The sequence below is a fragment of the Polistes fuscatus genome, unplaced genomic scaffold (genome assembly GCF_010416935.1).
Source record: "Polistes fuscatus isolate 324 unplaced genomic scaffold, CU_Pfus_HIC Scaffold2, whole genome shotgun sequence".
Lineage (NCBI taxonomy): Eukaryota > Metazoa > Arthropoda > Insecta > Hymenoptera > Vespidae > Polistes > Polistes fuscatus.
In genome coordinates, this window is record NW_025113096.1 from 14,584,246 (window position 1) to 14,609,354 (window position 25,109).

Below are 25,109 nucleotides of genomic sequence, written 5' to 3' on the forward strand. Positions count from 1 at the left end.
TTTGTATATTAGTCATTATGTTTGAATACTATATCATCGTAAAAATTAATATATATATTTATTATAATTATATTATATTATATTATATTATACAAAACACTTCGTCTCTAATATCACGTTAGTTGTTATTTAATTGTAAATTTTATTTTAATTCTTTTATTTGTTTGTTAGTTTGAAATAAATCTTTTCTTTTATTAATAATCGCATTTTAATAGGTAACAAATATTATCGATGATATAAAAAGAAAAACGAAATGCTAACGGATGATCGAAGACATACCGTGTATACGTGATACGAATCACAATGAATCATATTTATTCTACGTGCTCGATCAATGAAATCAACGACGAGTAGTAGTAAAACGAAGTGTCATGATCTATCGAACGATCGATTATATACTCGCTTCTCACGCTTCGACAAAGTAACGAGTTTAAAGGTAGTAATAAAAGAAGACGAAGGAGAACTGGTTGAAACGTGAGATTAAACTTGAGATAACTAACTTGATGAAACAAACCTATTACAATAAGAGTATATATCAATAATTCGTACTAAGCAATAAATATATAAAACAATTCGTCAAAGACATAAATAGTATAAATATTCGGATAGTAATATATATTATAGGTAGTAAATATTATAAAATATTTTAAATAACTTAAAAAAAAAAATAAAAAATATATCAATTTTATCAAGAAAAAATTGAGAAACACGTTGCATAGGTAATAAAAATTAATGTTATGGAATGTGTAAAATAAATAAAAGCATGGGTAGGAGAAAAATAAAAGAAATTAATTGTTTCAAAGACAACAAGGAGGATATTATATAAAAATGATCAAAAATCGCATTCAAAAAATAAAATTGCATGAAAACTGTCAACGACTTTTAATTCACGCACCTTATATATCCTTGAATAAAAGAAAGAAAGAAAGATAGATAGAACAAAAAAAATTACTCGACACTGACTTTATGTTAGACTAAACTAAACGGCAAGGTAGAAAAAGTTGGCCTCGGTGAAGCAAAGCCTTCGTTTCATACACTATAGGCAAGGTACTAGAGTAGAAAAAAGAAAAAAAAAAGGATACACACACAAATACACGGTTCGTGTCGTTCCATCGGCCCGTGCCAAGGATACGTCGAAACATTTCTTCTTCTTCTTCTTCTTCTTCTTCTCCTTCCTTCTATTTTATCTCTCTCTCTCTCTTTTTTTTTCTCTCTCTCTTGGATGACTTTTATTTTCACACGATTGTATTGAAATTACAACATTAAACAATGCATTGTGTAATTCAATCGACGTAAGTGCAACGAAGATAAAAACCTATATGATTTTCAAGACATACGAGAGAGAGAGAGAGAGAGAGAGAGAGAGAGAGAACGATAGAAAAAAATAACAAACATCAAGACGACGATATTACACGCATATTTGCTTCCGTTAAACGCTACTACACCGATCTAACTTCGACGTACTATAAAACGTTTCTAATAAATGTATCTTTATCTAGCAATTGATTAAATAGTAGTATAATTATTTTTCCAACATTTTTAATCGGTCTATCTAAGTTGATTCATAATCAAGAATCTGGTAATGAGATTGAAGTTACATTAAATCAACAATCTTTTAATCTTAAAACGATACGAAAACGAGCTGTTGATGTTATGCTTCAAGAGTATTTGATGTATCATTATATCGTAGATTTTCAGGGTCCTATAAGTTGGAATATTTTATTGAAAGGATCTTAAAGATAAGAATAAGAGTAGGAGGAATAGATTATTTGCATTTCATATGTGTTGTCGAATGCAGCGTGGGAGCTAAGCTTTCCATAGGTTTTATAATGTTAGTACGATGCACGTATATATATGTGTGTGTGTATTCGAGTTGGCGCTGCTATGGTGAAGTTTGCCATACTTACTAAATACCGTAAGTAACCGTGCACAACGTTTTCGACATACATGTCACGTTCCTTTTATCGATATGTAACTATATCTGTGACTGTGATCCTCCCTCTTTTCTATTACGGTCACGAGGCAACCTTTCACGGTTGTTAGAATCGTAACAGTGTGGGCGATTTTTAAAAGAGCTTCTTTCTTTCTTTGGAAAAAGAAGAAGAAAAAACTTATATCGATCGATAGATCGATCTATAATAAATAAAATTCGATGGAAACATTTATTATCGGTTATAGAATCCTAGTTTTATTTTAATAGAAAAAAGATTTAATTAATTTTGATCTTATTGTATATTATCTAAAATAATTTATCCCTCGATAAAATTTAACTTCGAGAGTATCTAATTAAAAAAAAAAAAACAAAATAATTCGTACGTAATTTATTTATTTCATCGAAGATATTCTTTTCTTTTCTAACGTATCGCTTTTGAATTACTTGAAAACTTGTATCGTGAATAGTATGAAAATATCGTAATTAAACTTGGAAATATTTTTATTTTAACGTGTTACTTTTTTATTTTATCGAAAATATTCTTTTCTTATTATTAATTTTTTGTCTTCAAAAATCATTGTAACCAAATTCTTATACAGAAAATATTCAATTTCGAATGTTAATTCATCGAATCGATATCGAACGAAGAATAAGAATTTCTTTAAAAAAAAAACGTTTAACAATAAAATCTTACATTTATTGTTAGATGAAAGTGTACTTCTAAGTAAGTGGTGTGATGCTGTTATGTCGTAGGGGACATTGACATTGATGATAAAAGCATACGTAAAGGCTTTCATTTTTGTTGTTGTCTTCTTTTCCAAGTCAATCCCCCATGTAACGAAACACCACGAACGTGGTTTCTTCGTGACATACCGCAACACCTACTTGTTTTATATGTATATATACATTGGAAATGATTGAGTACATACACTCACATATGTTTAATAGCAAACGTGATACGGAAACATTCGATACATCTCGTGGATTCAGATATTGTTCGTAGCTTTCACGGCCCCGCGGAAATTCGTTCAAAAATCGGATCGATATATTTACTTTGACTGGATTAACAAAAAATATAAAGAAAAAGAAAAATAACATAAAAAAAAGAGAACAAAAGCACAATTCCGTTCTCGAAATCGAAAATGACGTAGGAAACGTGTTATGTACATACTTATTTAGTATATACAGTTACTACTCTGATCTTCCGGCCAATGCTCGGACAATAAAACACTTTCACGAGAGACTACGAGCTAAGAAAATACACGTATAATGATTAATATTTATAAGACTGTTCTATTTTTATTTAAATCTTTCGAAGAACGCGTTAGAATATATTTTTTCTTTTTGTTTCTCTTTCATTTACTAGTAAAAGCAAGAAATAAAAAGCAAAAGCAAAATATATATATAAATATTTATATACAGGGTGTAAATAAGATTATTAATCGTGAAATAGAAAAATAGAATCATTTTTATAACTAATTACAAACTTTTGACTGTAATAATTTTAATTATCTCATAGATATGAAACTTCGTTTAATTTAAAAGATAAACGACAAATCGTTATAATAATTTAATCAATCAATAAAATCATATATTATTAATATCTAATTAAATCTGTTAAATAATAAAACAAATAATATTTATTTACCATTTTAACAGAACATAATTTCGATAGGTGTTTGATTTATATACACCCCGTAAACTTTAACTCACGGTTAGTTCGAAAGTAAAGACTTGAATGGCAGATGTGTATTACACATACATATAATAATACATACACCATTGAAAAGTATACTTTTCCCTGTATCGTTTATGAGATTCTAAACGACAACACAACAACGGGTGCGGTTTTAAACGGTAGGATGAATCTTTTCCTTATAAAACGATAAGTCGAGTAAACGTGGAAACGGTTATTATATTCGATCTTCATCATGCAAGGACATTGCCGTCTGGGTTGGGTATAGTTAACGAGATAATATCCATAAGAAGCTGGTGCGAGGTAGTCATTAAATAAGAATATACCTGGTTACTTCTGTTGCCTTTTGTTTTCCATGCCTTTTGATACTAACCGATTTTGAAACGTTATGAAAGCAAATATACATACTTCCTTTGCATTATAACATAAGAATGCAAATTGTTAGGTGAAACGACGAAATGAGATGCCTGTTTAAAGGAAAATTACAATCTTACAATTTTAAAACGAATAACAACGAATTTGTAGTTGCAAAATCCATCGAATATTAAGTTCGTGATTTTTTATTAATTTCAAACAAAACAAAAAAATAATAATCATCATCGTCAAGGTCGATTTTGGCGTACTCATAAGATTAACGTGAAATAATGAATAAATTAATTTTACAAAGAGCGGCAAGACAGTTATTAGTGGGAATAGTTCGATTAATATAGAAAAAAAAAAAGAAAAAATAAAGTTTCCTTTTAGTGAATAGAAACGAAGTAAAGATCTATCTTCTTCTTTTTCTATTTGTCTTTCTTTTATTCTATTCACATTCTTCCTCGTTCTAGATATCTACTCAATGAAAAGCTACTTCCACTATCGACAATTGAATTTTCTTTTTTTTTCTTCTTTCTTTCTAAGGTCGCGAAGACTTGGAATGAAATTATAATATTGTCGTAATTTTAGTTAACTAAAGTGGATTGATATGTGAAAAGAAATGATGTACATATATATTATAAGGAAGAGGACGTACAGGAAGAAAAATGGAATAGAATTTGTTAGATTTTATTTTCTTAAACAACACATTCGTATATATATGTTTATTATACGTATGCGAGGATTGAAGAAAGTAAGGAATAATAAAAAGTTGACGAAATTGAAACTAATTCGGTGGAGTAGTGAATTGTATACCTTATGAAACATGATTGCCCACAGGACGTAAGAACGCCAACGGATAATAAGTAACTGCGTAAGAGAATAATAAAAGAAAGAAAAAGGAAGAAATATTTTATCGAGGCTAACGTTGGAAGAAAGCTTGTAATATTTCTTTTAAGTTAACGAAATCGTCCAAGGAAACGTATAAGAGAGTAACGTTCAATTACAGGATTCTCATAGCAATGTCATTCGCGTAATAAAATCTACTACTCGTAACAATTTAATAAGAAGTAGGAATAATTGACTATTACGCGTTCAAAATAAAATATTCCCAAACCAGTCGTCTACATTTCCCATGCGTCGAAATTTGTGTGTACAAAAAAAAAGAAATTATTACAAAATTCATTCGTTCGTTGTATAACGTGTCCGTGATAACGAGAACTTTTAAAAATACAAACGGAACGCGTGATTCAACTTTTGGCTAACTCGAAACTCATGAATATAGTTAAAAGTTATTTGCCAATAGAACGTTCAGAAAACTAAAGTTACTTCCTTCATAGAGTTTAATCTCATCTCTTTCTCTTTCTTCCTGTTAGGTTCGTTAAAATTCGAACGATGTTACGTATTTATACGAAGAAACTTTATTTTTAGTTTATGAACTTTTAAGGTAGTCCTATTAACCGTGATTATGAACCGAAAATGTGAAATCTTTTGTCTTTCGATTAAAAGCCAATTACGAAATGAGATCGTTGAATAAGATTTTTGAGAATTTGAATTTGCTGCTGACGAGTGAAAATATTCTCGTTTACTGTGCTAATCAAATCTTTATTGCAAAATATTACTTTTTCTTTTTTCTTTCCTATTAAACCGATAGAGACAATTTCGTATATTATAAATCGTAAAGAATTAACAAATTATTAAAAACAAAAAGAAAAAAGGGAAAAGATCACAATATTTCTAAACAATGAAAAATAATTTTTTATTATTTAATTCTTGCTTCCAAAAATTTCTGCGTTAGTTGTATTGTATATAAAACTTTTGAACTTTTTCTTTTCCCCCTTCTCCCTTCTCCCCCCAGAATACAAACGAAGAGAATTTCCATAAAAATAGAAAAAAATAAGAATAAAAAAATAAGATTTAAAAACACAGAATCGTTCACGTTCGAAAAGAAGGGAAAAGTTTTACATACTAACGTGGTTCATCGCATTTTAGTTGCGTGTACCACGTGCCACTAAACGTTCTACCTAACACAGGTAAAAAAAAAATGAAGAAGGGGCTGTGATTGCAAGCAAAAGATAGAGAGAGTGAGGGAGTGAGAGAGAAAAAGAAAATACATGAAGAGGAAGGGAGTAAAAAGAGGAGGTTCGAAGGAGAGCTTTTGCCCGGAACGAAAGCATAGTTGGTGGGAGATGGATATAAGCACATCGGTTCGAGAATAATGCTATCAGTGACTTCGTGTTCTCTCGCATAAAATAACCTAAGATAGAAAACTGAAAACTTTTTTTTTTCTTTTGTGAAAAGAAACATCATGTTTAAGGTACGAACAAATATCATCATATTCGTTGTCATTTTTCTTTCTTTTTATTTTTCAATTTTTAATACCTAAAATTAATTTATCGCACATATACAATATACTAATGCAACTATACAATATATTAGTTTATTTTTTTTTATACAAATAAATATTTCAATGTTTATTATCATGCGTGACTGTAATTATGGCAATTGACTAACAATAAGATAACAATTTTTATAATAATATACATATATATGTATCATGTGTGCGTATAAATCTTTATTCCAAAATATTACTTTCGTTACTTTTTTTTTTTTCTATAAAAACTGTAAACAATTTCTTATATTACAAATTGTTATTTAATTCTAATCGTATATTATACGAATTCTTATCTTACATTATAAGTAATATAAGATAAGAATAATATAACATAATTGTGATATTATAAATAGTAAAGTCAATTGCTGTATAATTTTCTTTTTCACTTATTGTTAGTCCAATATTGGTAACTATCGACACATATGAATTTATAACGACTACTTATTTCTTTTTCTCCTAACATTTCTTTTTACGAATTTTTAGTACGTTTTGAAAATATGTTTTTGTTATTGTGTTTCACTTATGGGTGACACACAAAAGACGAAATTATTTGAAGATTTAGAACCCTCGTTTTGTTCTTGTCAATAGTCATTTCAACCCTCGTGCTTCACTCATATAATACTTCTTCCTTTTTCTTTAGATTGCTTCTTTCTTTCTCTCTTACTCACTTTCTCTTTTTCGTACAAATCATATTAGATATATTTGAGAAAGAAAAATCGTTACCCGGATGTTGTGTTTTCTTACTATAAACGCGTGTGCGTTTCTTTCCTTCATTTTTTTCACTTTTTTTCTACACCACCATCTTTCATTTCACACCTCTTCAACACCAATATATTATATTCGAGAATATAATATTAAATCAGGTTGATATATATATATATATATATATATATATATATATATTTTTTTACTTTTTTTTTATTGTTTCATTTCAAATCTGTTTCCAAAAAATAGTTCATACGTCATAATTAATTCCATATGTTTTTTTTATTTTTTAATAACTTTTTATTGAATTTTAATTTCGAATGACAAGTTATTCATTACTTCTTCTAATTTTATTTCTCCATAATGCATACGTATAGATATATAGTAACGTAGTACGTGTGATTATGAGATAGAAATGTAAATAAGAATGTGTAATATGACAGAAGAAAGAAAGAAAGAAAGAAAGAAAAAAAAGAGAAAGATAGTTAGCAGGTATTTTAACCATTTGAATTTCAAACGAATAGTCCAAAGGAAAGTCTGTAACAAATCTTTCTCACCGATATATCTTCCTCGTAGTATACTTTTCGATTGTATTCTATACGTGTACACCATTTACGTACAAAACAATAATTATTACTGCTAGGAGTGAAAGAATAGAAAAAAGAAAAAAAATTGCCAAGCAATAAATCCTCTCGCTTTAAATCAAAGTGCAAGGTTTGACACAGTTATTGTAAAATCGTGAAAACAAATTTCTTATGATTTTCCCAATAAAATAATGAGAAAGAGATAGAGAGAGAGAGAGAGACAGACAGAGAAAAAGAAAACTAGATAGACCTCTCTAACTTTTTCCAAAAAAAAAAAGAAACTCATATCAAACGTTGAAGTTCGATTAAAGGAATATCAACGTGTCACGTGAATAGGAAATGACATTTCTCTACTTTTCTTTATAATTCAAGTGTTATTACATTTTCATGATAGAAAAATAATCCAAAAAAGATATGAGACAAAAGGGGAACAAAAAGTTCGCGTTAAGAGGCTACATATTTAGTTTTTATTCAACGTCAGAATACGAAAAGATATATTTTATTCTTTCGCGAAATAACGAATAAAGAAGTTTCCTTTATTCCTTTATGCGAATCCTTCGGGAAAGTGATAAATCAAAAGTGGGAAATGGATAAACTAATGCCTCTTCGTAAATAGACTTCTCAAGGAGAATATTTGATGCATAGTTTGAAACAACTTGCTGCGAAGAGATACTATGAAATTTATGAAACTTTTCCCTTCCTTCTCTTCTCTTCCCTTCCCTTCGCTTCCCTTCCCTTTCTTCCGTTGTAAGGTTCCACCATAGAGACGATGTGTTGCTTTTATAGCATACGTGCGGTTCTTTTTCACGGATCGATAAATATCTTATCGTTGATAATTCGTAGAAAGAAAAAAAGAAAATGATCTTTTTTAAAAAGATTCCCAGATTGATTAAATAAATAGTTATAATAATTATAATAATAATAATATAACCATAAGAAACGTATACTTGTATATTATAAACGTTCGTACGTAATGCATCGATAATTAATTTATTAAATATAAAATATTTTACATACGAAATGCATACGCGTAAACTTACGTAATTTGACAAAACCAAGAAATATATATAGAAATTTGTTAAAATATTATCCTTATTGTTAATTAAAAAAATAATAAGAAATAAATATAACGGACTTACTTTTATCTACGCTCGTAATATACGATGAAAACAAAAATCATGGCAATTTTTTGTTCGACAAATATTTTGTACCTTTTTAAAATAATGTGAATGGCAGATGAATATTCGTTTAAAAAAAAATAAAAAAAAATAGAAAAAAGAAACAAGGAGCGGAGACAAACGCGTTGGAATTGTACTTTGATTGTTATTATTGTTTTGTCTTTTCTTTTCTTTTCTTTTTTATTTTTCGTAGATTTTGTACCTGGTCTGTGCCATGTTCGCGTGGTGCGAAGGGATTCTCGTGAGTGGTTACAACGGAGGAGCAGCCGGTCACACGGTTCCTTACGGTGATTACGAAGGCTTCGATGGGGGATATGCTGGATCTTCGGATTACGAGAGACACGCTGTTCTACCGACTATTGCAGTTCCGGTGCACGCGGTCTCGGCCGCACCGTTACACGCCGATTCATCCTTCGATCATACTTTCCATTCCTACAAACAGCATCACGCCGACAAGGACCACGACTATTACGTAAGTTTCTTTCTTTCTTTTTTATTACTTTGTCTACTTCCGTCAATTAATATTATCGAATCATTGAGATCATAGTATGCTTATATAGAAAACTTTTATATCACCATTAAAAAAATATTTACTTTCCGTCTAGGTATACGTTTACACACATATATATATTATATTTTTATATATTATATTTATTTTATTTTATATTTATATATTATATTTTTCTCTCCCCCCACAAAAAATAATAGCGAATTACTTATTTACCTTTTAGGTTCATTATTATCGAATTTAATGAAAATATTTCCTATCACAATTTGCATAAAATATTCTCTAAACTCGTCTTTAAATAATTGATTTTTAAAATGAAGGGTAGGGGCAGGAGAAAGCAATCGATATCTTATTATTATATAATCAGTTAACGATCAAGTAGCATTTTTGCATGAAATATTAATGAAAAAGACAAGAAAAAAAAACACCGCGTTCATAAAATCAACATAATCCTAATTAAGATTGGTTTCCCAAAAAAAAAAAATATCGCTAAAAGTGAAAATTTCAAAAAATACGTACGACACGCTTATTGGTGCTTTCTTTTCTTTTTTTTTTTACGAAACGAAAAAAATTAAAAAGAGTCAGGTTTTATAACGTGTTTTGCTGCGTGTTCTTTTTAAAACGCACGCTGTTTTCACATATGTTAAATAGAGACTCCACTGTGTGTCACCATAAGAACTCACACAGATAAAAAGAAAGAAAAGAAAAAGAGACTAGGCAGGTTGACTGCTATCTTGTTTTGTAACTCCTCTTTTTCCGTGCTGCATCTCATTTCTAACGTCGACGACGTTTCGCGACGCCCATTGTCGTCGCTTTCTCGCGATGTTAATTGAATACCAGTAGCGAAATATCGTTGGCGAACGTTACCGAACGAACTTACTATAGTTTCGCGAGAGTAATAACGACAACAACAACAAGCCGAGATGCTTCTTTGGATTTTCAGTTACGAACTTTGTTAGACACACGCACACATTAAAAATATCACGTTGAAACTTTTTCCCACGACATTTTCATTCATTCGTTTCATTCTTTTTTAAATCTATTCGTTCTCATTGTATTAAATCTCACTTAAATGATTAGATCAACTAAATAAGGTGAATGTTGAAATTATAAATTACGAAGTTCGAGGTTGAATCTTAATACTCGTGTCGGTCAATTAATTATAATACAATTAATCGTTCAACGCGTTATTATCATACATTTGAAAAAAATAATTGACTATAATTAATTTAAATACATGATAAATGGTTTATTTATATTTGATATTATTATTAGAATAAATACTGATAAAATAAAAATTAAATATTGTCAAAGAAATCTTATTATTTATCAAAAGTTCGTGATTATAAAAGATACAAGCCTAAAATGATAAACAAAAAACCCAATAAAAGTCGATCGTTTGATCTTCGAAGCCGATTGGGGCGCACCCAGTGCAACAACATTGATCTTACGCAAACACGTTTCGTTTCAGTCGCACCCTAAATACACCTTCAACTATGGTGTACACGATCCGCACACTGGCGATGTAAAGACCCAACACGAAGTCCGTGACGGTGATGTAGTTCACGGTTCTTACAGCGTCAACGAGCCCGATGGAAGCGTAAGAATCGTCGAGTATACTGCAGACGATCATAACGGATTCAATGCTATAGTTAAAAAGGTTGGACCAGCTATTCATCCAAAATCCGTACCAATCGCTAAATACGTATCATCGCCAGCATATTACAATCATTACGACTAATCGTAATGATTAGTGAGAGAAACGGAGATTATTATTTTTAGACGATTAATTAAGATATTGTTTATTTAATTTTATTCACACAGTGCGCAATGTCTTGTAAGAAAAAACATTACATACTTTTTTAATTTGTTCTATCTCCCATCTCTCCCTCTCTCTCTCTCTTTCTCTTTCTCGCTCTCTCTCTACTTTTCTCTTTTTTCTTTTTTCCTTTTTGAATGTACCTCAATTCGCGCCAAATGTTTTAACGGGCGTCCGCCATATTGACTACTCGAGTAGAGTTCTCCTCGTGTAATGTTGTAAATGTAACGAGCGTTTAACTATCCGTCCATCGTAATGATCAACTACTAATGTAAGATCTTACGAAAGTACTTCTTTTATGTCGAATAAAATATTTAATTATATTTATATAGAAATATTGATATCGTCTAATTTTTTTTTCTTATTTTCTATTTAACCTAATATGAAATGGTTTTATAGGTTAGTTATATATATAAATGAAAAAATCTTCCCAACTTACGACAACAAATTTAAAAAATAAACAAATAGTAATTACTTTCGACATAAATTATCCCGCCAAAATAATATTTTAAATGGATAAAATTAAAAAATGATCGATTTATTAACCCTTCCTTTCAAATAATTTTACACAATCTTTTCGTTAGATAAATTTGACCCGATGATAATGTGATGATCTACGATTAAGAAAATATATTTAAATAATTATGAGAAAATATCTTTATGTTATAAACAAATCAATGAAAAAATATACGAGTAACAAATACTTTTAAAAGAGATTAAATCGTAGCATACTCGATGACATTTGGTATAATGAAAATAAAAAATGAAAAAAAAGGGAGAGAAAAAAAAGAAAATTACGAAAATGCGACTTTTTCAATCTAATTCTAGAAAGCGTCAGGTCATTACCTGCCCCCGAGAAAACTCGTTATTTTTTTGCTCTCCTGTGCATTTGTATCGTATTTTCACGATATCGATACAGTCGACATAGTATTTACTACGTAAAAGTATCTAACTTTGAGATAGAAAAGCCATTGCTTTCGTTGCGAAAGAATTCCCTCTAGAAAAGAGATTTTGATTTCGTTATTCGAGCGGAAATAAAGTTGGAATCAAAGAGATTTGACGCTGTTGGTAAGGTAGAACGAATTTAGCGTGAAACCGAAGAGAGTTTTTTACATCATAGATAAGGAAAGAAAATACTATACATATATATATATATAAATGCATAGTATATACAGTGTCAGACAAAAGTATTGGCATAAACTAAAAAATTCGTCTGTAATTATCGTTAATAGTTAATTTTTTAATAGATACGATTGTTTGTTTAATTTTGATCTATCAACGAATTTGAAGTTTAAATGTATTGACAATAAATATAAAATAAATGTGTTTATAAATTAATAATAATTTTTAACTAATAATAAACCTTTTTACATTTTTCATTAATATTTTTTTTTATCGTAAATTCATTTCATCTATCCACCTTTCAATTATCGACTGAAGAGATATATATTTTAGCAATAAATTATAAAAAAAACAAGTGTACTTTTAGCAAAGATTTACATAAGGTGATAAGGATAATTTTGTTTGTTGCAATACTTTTGTTCGATACTGTAGATCTAATATAAACCTATAAAAGTTTGAAGGAGCGTTCCTAAGTATGTATATAGAAACAACCTTGAATGAAACTACGATAAACGAGTCGTTAAAAACAAAAATATTATCGTAAAGTGTCGTTAACTTACAGCTGAGTGAATGACTTAATGTAAATAAAAATTGCGTTATGACTCAAAGAAGATATTTAAATTCCACTCGAATGAGGAAAAGTTCTCCTACAATGTTGGAGAAAAGCGATGAACAATTTTTTTTCTTTTTTTTTATATATCGAATAGCACGATTTTTCAAAAGATAAGACGAACGAGAGTAGAAACATTTGTCAAATTTTTATTTCGACTAATTTCGCAAATGAATAAAATTATAATAAATAAAATTAGATTCATTTACAAGAAAAAAAAAGAATATTCGTTTTCGACTACTATAATACGCAGGGTAGAGAGAAAATCCCTTCATAAACGTAGAAACGGTTGCTCAACTCGTATGATTCCTATCTTCCACTTGTCGTGTGTATAATGAATGATTATAATCATTTCTCGTAAATGAAAATAAAAAGTATAGAGGTAAACTTTCGCTTTCGTTTGAAATTATAATATTTCGTTGGGTATCATCTTTAATTGTCCATCTTATTTTCCGTAAAGTCAATTAAAAATTTTAAACACCGAGAAGGAAGAAAGTTTTAACGAGAATTGTTTAAAAAGTTATTCTAGAATGTTATTAAAGAACAATGCACAATTACAGGATTGGATTAATGTCTCGATTGAAATGTCTAGTTGGTTTGATTTTTATTATCGAAATCTGTAAACCCGAAACGAATTAATAAAAATATAACAAAAGAACAAAAATGTTAAATAGATGGATACATGTAATTAAAATGATCAAATAGATTGTTCCAAAATGTTTATTCGAAGAGTAAGATCTAAAAAACATTTAACCAACAACTTGTTAAACGCAAGTATTGCACAAAATGAATTCGAAATCAAAGTGATCCTTTAGAAACATTCCCTTTAAAAGAAAACCCAGACACCAAAAGATACAACGAAGGGAATATTCTGTCTCAAGTGCGGCTGATTCCTTCTCACTAATTTTTTCATTGCGTTTCTTTATTCGAATAGAAAAAGAAGAAATCCTAATTCCCTGTTTATCGAACCTCAACGTATAAAGAGGTTTTATAGTCTAGAAAGAAAACTTGGCTACATTTTATTTTTCTAAGATGTTTTAGGCAACCTTTTCTTTTGTCAAAAAAAAAAAAAAATAATAAAACGTATCTTTTCAAGGAATAAGAGAAACCTTGGGTTCTTCTAGAATTACCAGCATTAACAAAAGATCGAAGAAAACTATTAAAGGGTCTAGACGAAGTTCAACTATAAAATGTTTCAAATGTATCGTTCACTATTTAACAATTAACAACATGTTTTTCAAGGTGAGCTATCATGAATATTCCTTGAAAAATTTCTTATCATTTTATATTATTGCATCTATAATTAAGCTTAATATATTTCCATAGAAATTGATCATCTTTGAATAACTAATAAAAATAATATTAAACAAATAAATTTTCAGGATATAAATATTGTTTTTAAAAATCTGCTCAGAAACACTGTTCTTTCGATTAACTTAATTTCTACTTACCTTTTCCTTTTCAATCATCATTCTTCTCAGCTTCTGATTGAAACATGTTCCTGTTTTACATATTATACATTTTTCTACATCATTTATATTCTCATTTACAATAGATACAATAATTTATATTCTCTTTGCTAACGATGCTATACTTAATTAATAATGTTTCAATAATTATATTTCCGTTAGTTGTATTTATTTTGTCTCTTATATATGATGCTAATGTATACACGTATGCACATATATATAATATATATATATATGTATGACACTCGCATAATAATCACTTGTATAATAAAAAAACAACACACGCACAATAAATATACGTGAAATAAATTTGATACTTTTTCACATTTTCTCGGCGTTCAAAAAAGTTGTTAGATCAATACGATTTATGATACTGTGATGTAAAATTTAGAAAAAATGCATATTTTACTTGACTTTTTAATCGTAATTAAATATTATTCTTATTAAATAATATCTATTTTAATATGAAAAATCATTTAATTTAAATAATAAATATACTTAAAAATAATTAGTACTCACCGTCGCCTTATTGAATAGTTTTGTTGCTATAATACTGGTACTTTCAAACATATCCTTGCCAGGTCCTGATGAAAAACACATTTCTTTTTTCCCTGAACAAGTGGATTGTTCGGTACAGTTCAATCCGGAAAATTCGCATTTTGGACCACGAGTATTTGGTGAAACGTCGCCTAAGTTCGTTGACGCGAACGAAGCGACAAATGGACCCTAATTGAGTTAATACAAATAAAATCTATTATAAACGAAAAATATTTATATCCTATACAAAGTATAGACATAAGGTCTAATTCAAAATTTTATTATAAATTGATGATTTATAATTAAATGTTATATGTAAAAAATAATGTATTAGAACAAATTATATATACACTTACTATAATCAAATAAATATGCATATAATTTTATTAGAATAAATTTTAAACGTAATTATAGAATATATATTTATATAATACAATAAAAAATAAATTGTAATAAAACTTTATATGTATGAATCAACGTATAGTTTCATAAAGATCTTTCAAGAATTTTTAATTGCAAATTCGATAAAGGTCTTAGTTTCTTACCTTGCCGATCATAGCATCTTTATTCATCATTTTTTCAAAAAGTATAGATGCATAGCCCACATTATCGCTTGATATTAAATGATTAGTATTATTCATACTAGTCGGATGAACAGCAAACCAATTGATGACACCCAACGGTCTGTTATCAACACCAACGAACTGTAGCTGCGTTATCGTTTTATCAACATTATCATCGTATCTAAAAAATATTAAGACGTAAATATGTAAGTTATTGATGACGTCACATGTTAGTTGGTAAACAAAATAATTGGTTATAAATATTTTTCTGTTTTCGAAGACGTTTATTTATATTTATTACCATAAGATATATATTTAAATGAAATGTAAATGTAGTACGAATTTATGCAAATATCATTCTTAAATGTCAAACTAGTTTTTTTCATTCAAATAAAATGTTTTTTTTTTTCTAATTAAAAAGATAAAAATTGTATACAACAAAGTAATCACTTACTTATCCCTTTCTTCTTTTGGATTATTAAGGTATGCGATTGGACTTCTGTTTATATTTGCATCGAAAATTTCTCCTTGAGTAATAAAAATCCTTCCAGGTACAACTGAATCGTGAGCACGTTGGATACTCTAACGATATTATAAAACAAAAATAATAATATTAATATATTTTTATATGTGTTATTGAGATTTGTATTATTTATATTTGCATATTAATAAAAATGAATTAAAAAAAATTAGGAAATTAACTACATATCGTTGCGAAATAGAATTAATTTGCAAACTAAATTAATACTCGTGACAAAATCAAATACCAAAGTCGTAATAGATAATTGATCTAGCATCAGTGTTTGATTTTAAATGGAAGATATTTCTTTTTGTCAAAGATAAGCGACATCTACATACATTTGTTATACCATTTACAATGGCATTGAAACATTCCTTGGAGAATCCATACGTGGTAAGGTCAAAAAGTACGTCCATCATGAAACCACCTGGACTAGAATGCGTATGCGTACCGCTGATCATCACGTTTTTCTCCGTATACAAGTTACCATATTGCGATTTCAATTTATTTAGTACCTAAAATAAAAAGAGAAACAAATAGATAATTTTATAATAATTAAATATAATTAGATATGCACATGACAGTGCGTTGAGATATTCTTAAAATCTTAAAATAAAAATTCCTGTAACACATAGTATTAAAATATTACGATTATTATTTTCATTCAACGCGTTATATAATAAAAATAAAAATTTACATTAATCGGACATCAACATTGTTATCTTTGTCGTTCACAATTTTGTTACTTTTTCACGATTTACTTTTAGTTTTATCGCATATGCAAATATTCTATTTTTAATTTATATTTGTATCAAATGCAAATTTGTAATACGTCTGAAACATGTTTATCACGTTACATGGGTGTCTATTTATAATTTCTGACAATAAACGTCACTAAAAAAAAATGAATCAATCTAAGTACGTACCTCTTTTCGAACCTCATTTCCGATCATAGAACTATCGACACTGACGAAAACAAACCTCTCCTCGCCGTCGTCGATGATAAACGCACGTGAAAAGGTTCGAAGATGAATACCTGATCCTTTTTGATCCATCTTTGCATATCCCATCTAAAGAAAACAAAGGAAACAATTGTAAAAGTGCATATTTGTACAGGTAATTATGACAGTGACCTAAATAAATAAATAAAAAAAATATTTATGAAAAATTTATATTATTATATAAATAATTCATACACTAATTTAATTTATTAAACTGTCATAATTTACTGGCATATTTCATTTAATAGTAAAAAATAAATTATATAAAAAAATTGAACAATAAGATAAGGAAAACTTATATACATTTAAAATACGAAATTATGTGAAAATTATAGATTAAAAAAAAAAATAAAAACAAAAATTGAAAAATGACGTAACATTTATTCATACGATTAAAAATCATGCGCATACTTACGAATACGATTTCTGCAGATGGACCGGTTGAATCTGCAATGCCAACTCCGATGCTGTAAGATGCATGACAGCTCGGAGATATTATGAATAAAATAAAGACGATCCATAGTGCGGATAAATCATCTAATCGTAATCTCTTCGTATCCATTCAGCTTACTGTACTTCTAACCTTTTCAAACTGTAATTAAATAATTTATCATTAGATTTATCAATAGTTGAAATTTCCTGTTTACGTTCTTCGATCAACATACTCTTATCAATTAATAATTATTTCAATTTTCATTTATTTTAATCTTATAATCAAAAATGTCAGATAAGATTTGTAATAGATAAGATTTATAGATAGGTAAGTGTACGCGAAGGCATAAATAAGATATTAAAAAAAATTCACGAATGATTTCTTAAAGTTTAAGCATCGGATCTTTTAACTGAAGTTTGCATGCGTGCTAAAGAATTTTTAACTTTCACTCTTTTACTGCAAGTAATTACATAAATCTTTACAAATATTTTCACTCTTTCTCTTTAACATTTATCTTATATTAAACGTGTGTATTTGTATCCACGTATATATTACATTGTAAATAATATAATTGATATTAATTAATAGTAGAACATATTTATTTGAAATGATGATATGATATTTAAGTTAATTATATTTAATTTAATTAATTAATTTTTTTATTTAAAATAATTTATTTGAACTTATTTTTTTATTTCTTTTTTCTTTTTTCCTTTAATTCTTTTTATAAGTTACTATTCGCAATGTAACATATGCATTGTTGAATGAATCACATGCACACACTAAAAAGATGAGTAATACGAAGATTTTACATTTATGTTACTTTATATAAAGATACATATGTTTCACAATTTTTTCATGTTTTTAATTATTATCAACAATATTTTTATTCAAGATAATAGTTTACGTAATTGTAAGATAAACGTAATCTATAATCATATTTTAGTAAAAATATTAACATTCATCTATAAATTTGATATAAAATGATATTAGGATCGTTAATATTAATTAACAAATGTTATAATATAAATACTAATTGTACGATAATAAAGTGAGCACAAAAAATATAGTCAAGACGACACGAACATCTTATTCAACTTTGTTATCTCGCTATTTTCGAATTAGAAATTTAAAACGATTATTATGAATTTATTCAATATGATTATTAATAATTTATAAACTCCTTTTATTCGGAAAAAAAATTGATTTAATTAAAACAAATTCAAACGAAATTCCCCTCCCCGAAAAATATAGAAAATAATTCCCTCGATAATGAAAAGCATACAATTTTCGATTGAATTACTGATAAACCAAAAACTAATATCATTTGAAATAGCAATATAATATCACTGTTTTCCCATTTGTGATAATAAAGAATACTTACCCAAGGAAGGTTCAAATCAAACAGAGTGATCTTTCACTCGCAAAATTTCAGTTTATATACATATACACATAATACTCCAGAGATTATTTCACCGGTTAATTGACCAATAAAAAGAAACCTTTCGCTTTTGATTAAAATGCGCGCGAAACTAGTTGCTTATACCATTTTTATCTTAAATTCCGTATAATATGAAATATAATCGATAATAATCAAACGGATCTTCTTATAAACACGCGTTACAAAGAAACAACTATTTTCCCAATAACCGATTATATTATTTATTAACAAAAATACTTTAAAAAAACTTTTTGATTTTCTCATAAGAAGTAAAGAAAAACTTACCATCCTTTTCTCATTGGCCAATTCGTAATCAATAATCCTCTCGTCCAATCAGCAAATCATATCGTCGATATCCGTTTCTCGAAAAATCTGATCGAATAACAAATAATAATCAAGGATAAATGAAATTACGTTTGTAGTCACTGAATTATAGACGAACTATGAAGTAAAGCATCAGAGAACGCAATAGGATCGTGATAGTCTCCTTTAACAACTGCTTATGACACTACGTGAGCGTCAAACGTTCCTCGGTTCACATACTGCGATGTGTATCGAGAAGGGGGAACGGAAACGACTCTATGGTTATTCTCTCCCCTCCCTAGATCCTCTCCTCTTATCCTTCTCACATCAATTAGTGACCTCCTCGGTATTATTTTCCTAATTTTTTCTTTTTTTTCCTTTTTCCTTTATTTATCTCTTTCTAACCCCAGGACTAGCTCCAGTTACACGCTTTGTTCATAAAATATTTCTTTCTCTTTCTTTATCTTGGTTTTCCTCTACTTCTCTTCTCTTCTCTTTCTTTCATTCTTTCTCTCTCTCTCTCTCTCTCTCTCTTTCTGACCATGTTCTTTTGCCCCATTCATCGAAACGAGCGAAACAAGGACAACTATCTAGACCACGTGAGTCAAGCGACAGGTGGTCTGTATTCGTCCGAGCACGTGATTGGTTGAGATGATAATTTCTCTTACATCTCCGGTACAATTGGCTACTAGGTCAAGTGGTCGAAGAATTTTTAAAGGCGGTATTTCGAATCTATGAACTCACGTCTGAGAAATTTTTCTCTTATATATATATATATATGTATATGTGTATTAATTGAATGTTTTATTAAGAAATTAAATTAATTGAAGAAATTTTGAACAAGTGGTAGAAGAATTTTAAGAGGGTTATGAAATTTTTTCTCTCACTTGAGTAAGTTACGAATAGAACAAAATTTTTTATGCGAATTTTTAATAAAAATTTCAATTTCGTAATTTGTGGAAATAAATTCTAAAGGAAAAATAAAGAATTCTCATATACGTTAGAATCGTAAATATCTTCTACAAATTTATGATGTATTATACTATTAGAGTAATTTCAAGAGATTAGAGCCATTGATCAACTGTGGAATGCTTGTTTAGGTTGATTCAAAGCTATTTTGCAGTATGATTAATGCTTCTACACAAAGCTTATTCTGTTTGAAATGAGTCAGAATAATACACTGTTATATTTGTGCATTAGCTTGACATACATTCATGTTTCATTCTATATCTTTCCTTTTTATTATTATTAATATAACCACAATGCACATTACATATTTATAACTATAATTAACAGTTTCTCATTTACTATTAAATCAAATATGTTAAATTAAAAATAAATCGAGCATAAACTAGAACTGTTTGATAATGAAAAGAACAAAAAATTCAATACATAATTGAATAATTAATTTGCATCGATGCATTCGTATAAGCTATGCATGTAATATCTACGAACATAAAGCACACATTAACGCAACATTTAACCTATATAGTGTACACCTATTTCAATAGAACTATTCTAGCAGATCCTAATGGTCTAACAAATACAATTATTTCCTCTTTACTATAAACATTTGCGTGTGAATTAAACTAACGGAGGTGCGTACTATTAGAATAAAAAATACATACACATGAGTTATTATCATCTACTAGTTAACAATAATTATCGAATTTTTGTATCCTTAACAGACAATAACGAAACATTGAATAATAATAAAAAGATAATGAATTAATTCTCATACATAACGTTATCGAAACTATCACGTTAAGGGTTAAAAACATTTTATTGCTCCTAATTGTTCAACTCATTCAGTATCAGTTACTTCTGAGAACATTTAAAGACGATAGATCAAAAGGAAACTCTGATTATCACGTATACCTTTTATATACATATATGTATACGACGATGTAAAATTTTATAATTTTAATTAGATCGTTTAAAAAAAAAACCCTGCGTTTTATTCGAAATAATTGTTACAAGTATAGTTAAAGTCTGAGATTGAAATTTTGATCCCAAGTATAAGAAAAAAATATTCTTCGATAGTACTATTTATAGAAAATTTATTTACAAAGGATAGAAATAGATATTTTTCGTGTATATTTTATTTTTTTCATGGTTTCCGGAGAAAATGTTATTTAATCCCAAAATCAATAGAGAAACTATATCTCGAGATTAGATAAGCTTTAAAACGAATAAACATAAGTATTTTTTGTCTCCGGATTTACAACAGTGTGATATATATGTAAGTATTGAAGCGAAAATAAAATATTTTTATATCAATACGTTCATACTTACCAAAAAATTGTTGAATATATCGGATATTAATAGGAATCATTAACATGGTTTTATTCGTATGATTTGACTTTGAGAATAATTCGTTTGAAATGTCAATGATTTCGTAAACACGGATGTTGGAAGGAAGGTTACACGATTATCTTGTTTTAACCAATGCCAAGGTCCATTACATGTTTTCCTTCAATCTTCTTCCTGTCCATTAATTTCACTAGAAGGGAAACACGACTAGAAATACAAATGAAGTTTGAATTTATTAAAATTATTCAGATAACTTTTATACTTTTTAGTACATCATAAATTGTTCAATTTTACGAAAATATTGTGGTAATTAGAAAATTCGATAATCGAATTCATCATCATTCGATATTATTTATCAATGATAAATATAGTTTTACGTATTTTAAAATCAGTTACTTTTATTAAATATATTTGTAAAAAATCATATAAATTACTATAAATCATGTCGCGGTGCATTAATTTTAATTTCGGAAACGTTAACTCTATAATATCTATTATTTTTTATTATGCACATCGATTTGCGAACATATTTCCATGTCTAATTTAATTCAATGTCAAATCATATTGAATTAAAAATCACATAAATTATTATTAATCACTATATCACATGTTAAAACACTTTTCATCTATATATATAAAACAATTCATTGCGAGCAACTTTCACCGTTTTCTATGAAAAATTTACTTACGGAAATTGAATTGCATTACAACGAAGTATTACGAATTACGTCAAGGTCAATTTTTATAACCTTTTTCCAACACGAATAATTTGATAGCACACATAATTTGAAGAGAAATAAAATTGATTTGTCGGTATACTTTCACAAGTTACATAAAGATGATCTAAATAAATATAAGTTTTATCATATCACGAATTATTTGCAATATATATATTTAAATCTAGTAAATATAAAACGGATTGCAGAAAAAATGATATAGAAAATCTATTGATTCATTCTTTAACTTGACGTGTTAGGTACACTATTGAACTCAGACTAACGTTCATGCTAGTAATATATACTTCGATCATACTCATTCGAGAGAAAGTAAAAGAATCAACATTACGTAACCAACATTCGTCACTAAGTAATACACAATCGGTTTACTCGAATGTCCCTGTGTCTCTTTCTCTTTTTATTTTATTCGACATAGTGATTTTCCTCTATACTTATTTGACATAAGCGCATATTTCATATTTTACACTATATCATTCGATGATTCGATTTACTTTTTACAGTGTAAAGTTAGAATCTAATTGTATTCTGTTAATTCGTTTGTGTTCATAAATCGATTAATCAAATTTTATAAAAACGAAAACAAAACGATACTATTAACTTTTGCATATTCGAAACATCTCATTATATTTATTCAAACTTCAATAACATCTCAATGAATACTATAGCAGTTATTTTTTATTAACTGATCAATGAATATTATACTATACTAAATTGAGTTGTAACATTTTATTCATTTGATTATTTTTTTATTTGAAAAATACATCAAAAAAGTACGCAAAGAATTGTTTTTTTTTTTGTTAAATGTCGAATAGTAAAATCAAATGTAAATGCGTTGCAATCGATTTTTTCTTTTAATTTTCACATTACTTTTCTTTGTTTCTTTGAGAAGAGTACAAAAAGAAAATTTCATCCACGTATATTTTCTCTCGTAGCATCGACGATTTGAATAAACGATAATTCAAACGGACGGGGACGTGCTCTCACAATTTATCGTTTCGCCGATTTATCGTATCGAACGCCTATTCTCGATAATCGAATTCTAAATTGAGATTTTAAAGCGATACTTTTTTCTCTATTGACATTGAACTTCTCAATTATCGTGTAATAAATTGGCAAAGGAAATTTATATTTTTTTAGAATTATAAAAAAATTAAATATATTTTATTATATGAGAGACACGAAAAATTATAATAGACTTGAATAAATTAAAAATACTTTTATAACATTAATTTTATAATAACACTTAATGTTATACCTTTTAAGTGAAAATATTTTACATTATATATATATTATTTTTAACAATTTTAATAATAAAAAATGATCGACAAAAATGTTTGAAAATAGTGTTAAACTTAATGACAAATTATATATATACTTCATCTGATAATAATAAATATAATAATAAATGTAAATCGTATTCCTTTTAGAGAAAGAATGGCTAACCTTCGAGTCAAATATTATTCATTACAGACGACGAAGGTTATCATACGTTTCCAATCATCCTTCTAACATATTTTATCATCTTTATATAGCGGAAATAATAAAATACAATAGATACAATAAAATTCCGCTACATTATTAAACAATATGTAACGTAATGCAGGTGCATACGTGACGATCAATTATAGAATCTCTCATGCAGGAAATATTATTATTATATATAAATAATATTTATATAACGCAATGCTTATGTAAGTTTTGATAAAGTTAGTAAAAAAATATCATAAATTCATTTATTATTTATTATCAAAATTATTCTTAATTATATATGATATGTGTGTGCAAATATGAAATATCGTGTTTGATATATGTATTAATATTTCATACTCCGTCGATAATGTAGTCAAGCGCCATCTGTAAGGGCCATTCTCACTCACTTTTTGCTCTAAACTTCTGTGACCAACTGATTTTATTTTCTTTCCTTTTTCTCATTATCAGATAAATATTTTTGCAGAAATTTAAAACAAAAAAAATATATAACTTCCATGTAATATTTAAATAATTATTTTCTGTTTAAATAAATCAATCATTTTTCTCTTTTTGCGTTCTTTCCTTTTTGTCATATTAACATTATTGTTAATTTCATCAAACGAAAACTATGTCAAGAAATGAGTAATCGACTAGTCTGCACATTCCGTAGGAAATCAGAAAAATGAAAAATGCAGTTAATTATTTATCGAGCAACATAGGTGTCATATTTCGATATGAATTATTGTGAAATTAAAAACTTCAATTGAGTTGTATGTTTAATTTATTCTTATTCCATGCATATCATTAACGAAAGTATCCTAACTATCATTACATATAACATGGAACTATGAATAGATATATATATATATATATATAAAATATATATAAATAGTACAAATTATCGAAAATTATTATAATTTTAAACATGATGCGTGTAAACTTACGTGCACCAAAAAAATATTTATCTATTAACTAATTGTTTGCAATAGTTAAAAATCCGTTGTAAAATTTCATATTATCAAACGTTATGCATTCGTTAGTCTTAGACATATATTAAAAAACATTTTCACCCACTTATTTTGTGCAAATTTTGCGAGAAAGATCGTAAGGAAAATGCGTGCAAATCGGGTCGGTCATTAGCACGCAATCGAATGTTGAAATAACATAAAACTTAATCGCTGACACATGTTTATATAAGTTTCAAATAGATTTGCTTTGTGTAATATTTCTTTATTCCGTTTTAAGAGCATCGAACGAAAGGATCGACGCAACGATTTGAAGTTTTTTCTTTTTTTTTTGTTTAATTCATTTTATATACTTAAAAAAGTTTACGTTTAAGTAAGAAATTGAATATTATAATTAAACATTTTGAAGGATCTTTAACATTATTATTTTATAGTGGTTTTTTTCGTATAAAA

At 27.8% G+C, this 25,109-nt stretch overlaps 2 protein-coding genes across 2 annotated transcripts in view; one reads left to right on the plus strand and one right to left on the minus strand.

Annotated features, from left to right (window-relative positions):
- Nucleotides 1-19,451, minus strand: part of LOC122516414 (neutral ceramidase) — a 32,940-nt gene extending 13,489 nt beyond the window's left edge. The window contains exons 1-7 of the mRNA XM_043634201.1: nucleotides 19,154-19,451; nucleotides 17,410-17,586; nucleotides 16,920-17,063; nucleotides 16,332-16,508; nucleotides 15,928-16,055; nucleotides 15,456-15,654; nucleotides 14,893-15,099 (exon numbers count right to left, since the gene is read on the minus strand). Coding sequence (XP_043490136.1) covers nucleotides 14,893-15,099; nucleotides 15,456-15,654; nucleotides 15,928-16,055; nucleotides 16,332-16,508; nucleotides 16,920-17,063; nucleotides 17,410-17,556 — 1,002 coding nt within the window. The 5' untranslated portion in view covers nucleotides 17,557-17,586; nucleotides 19,154-19,451. The remainder of the gene's footprint in view (nucleotides 1-14,892; nucleotides 15,100-15,455; nucleotides 15,655-15,927; nucleotides 16,056-16,331; nucleotides 16,509-16,919; nucleotides 17,064-17,409; nucleotides 17,587-19,153) is intronic.
- LOC122516415 (cuticle protein 19-like) lies at nucleotides 6,216-11,172 on the plus strand. Its single transcript, XM_043634202.1, has 3 exons — nucleotides 6,216-6,300; nucleotides 9,039-9,317; nucleotides 10,825-11,172. Exons 1-3 carry the CDS (start codon nucleotides 6,292-6,294, stop codon nucleotides 11,092-11,094), a joined length of 558 nt encoding a protein of 185 aa, XP_043490137.1. The 5' UTR covers nucleotides 6,216-6,291; the 3' UTR covers nucleotides 11,095-11,172.
- Nucleotides 19,452-25,109: the final 5,658 nt, after the last annotated feature.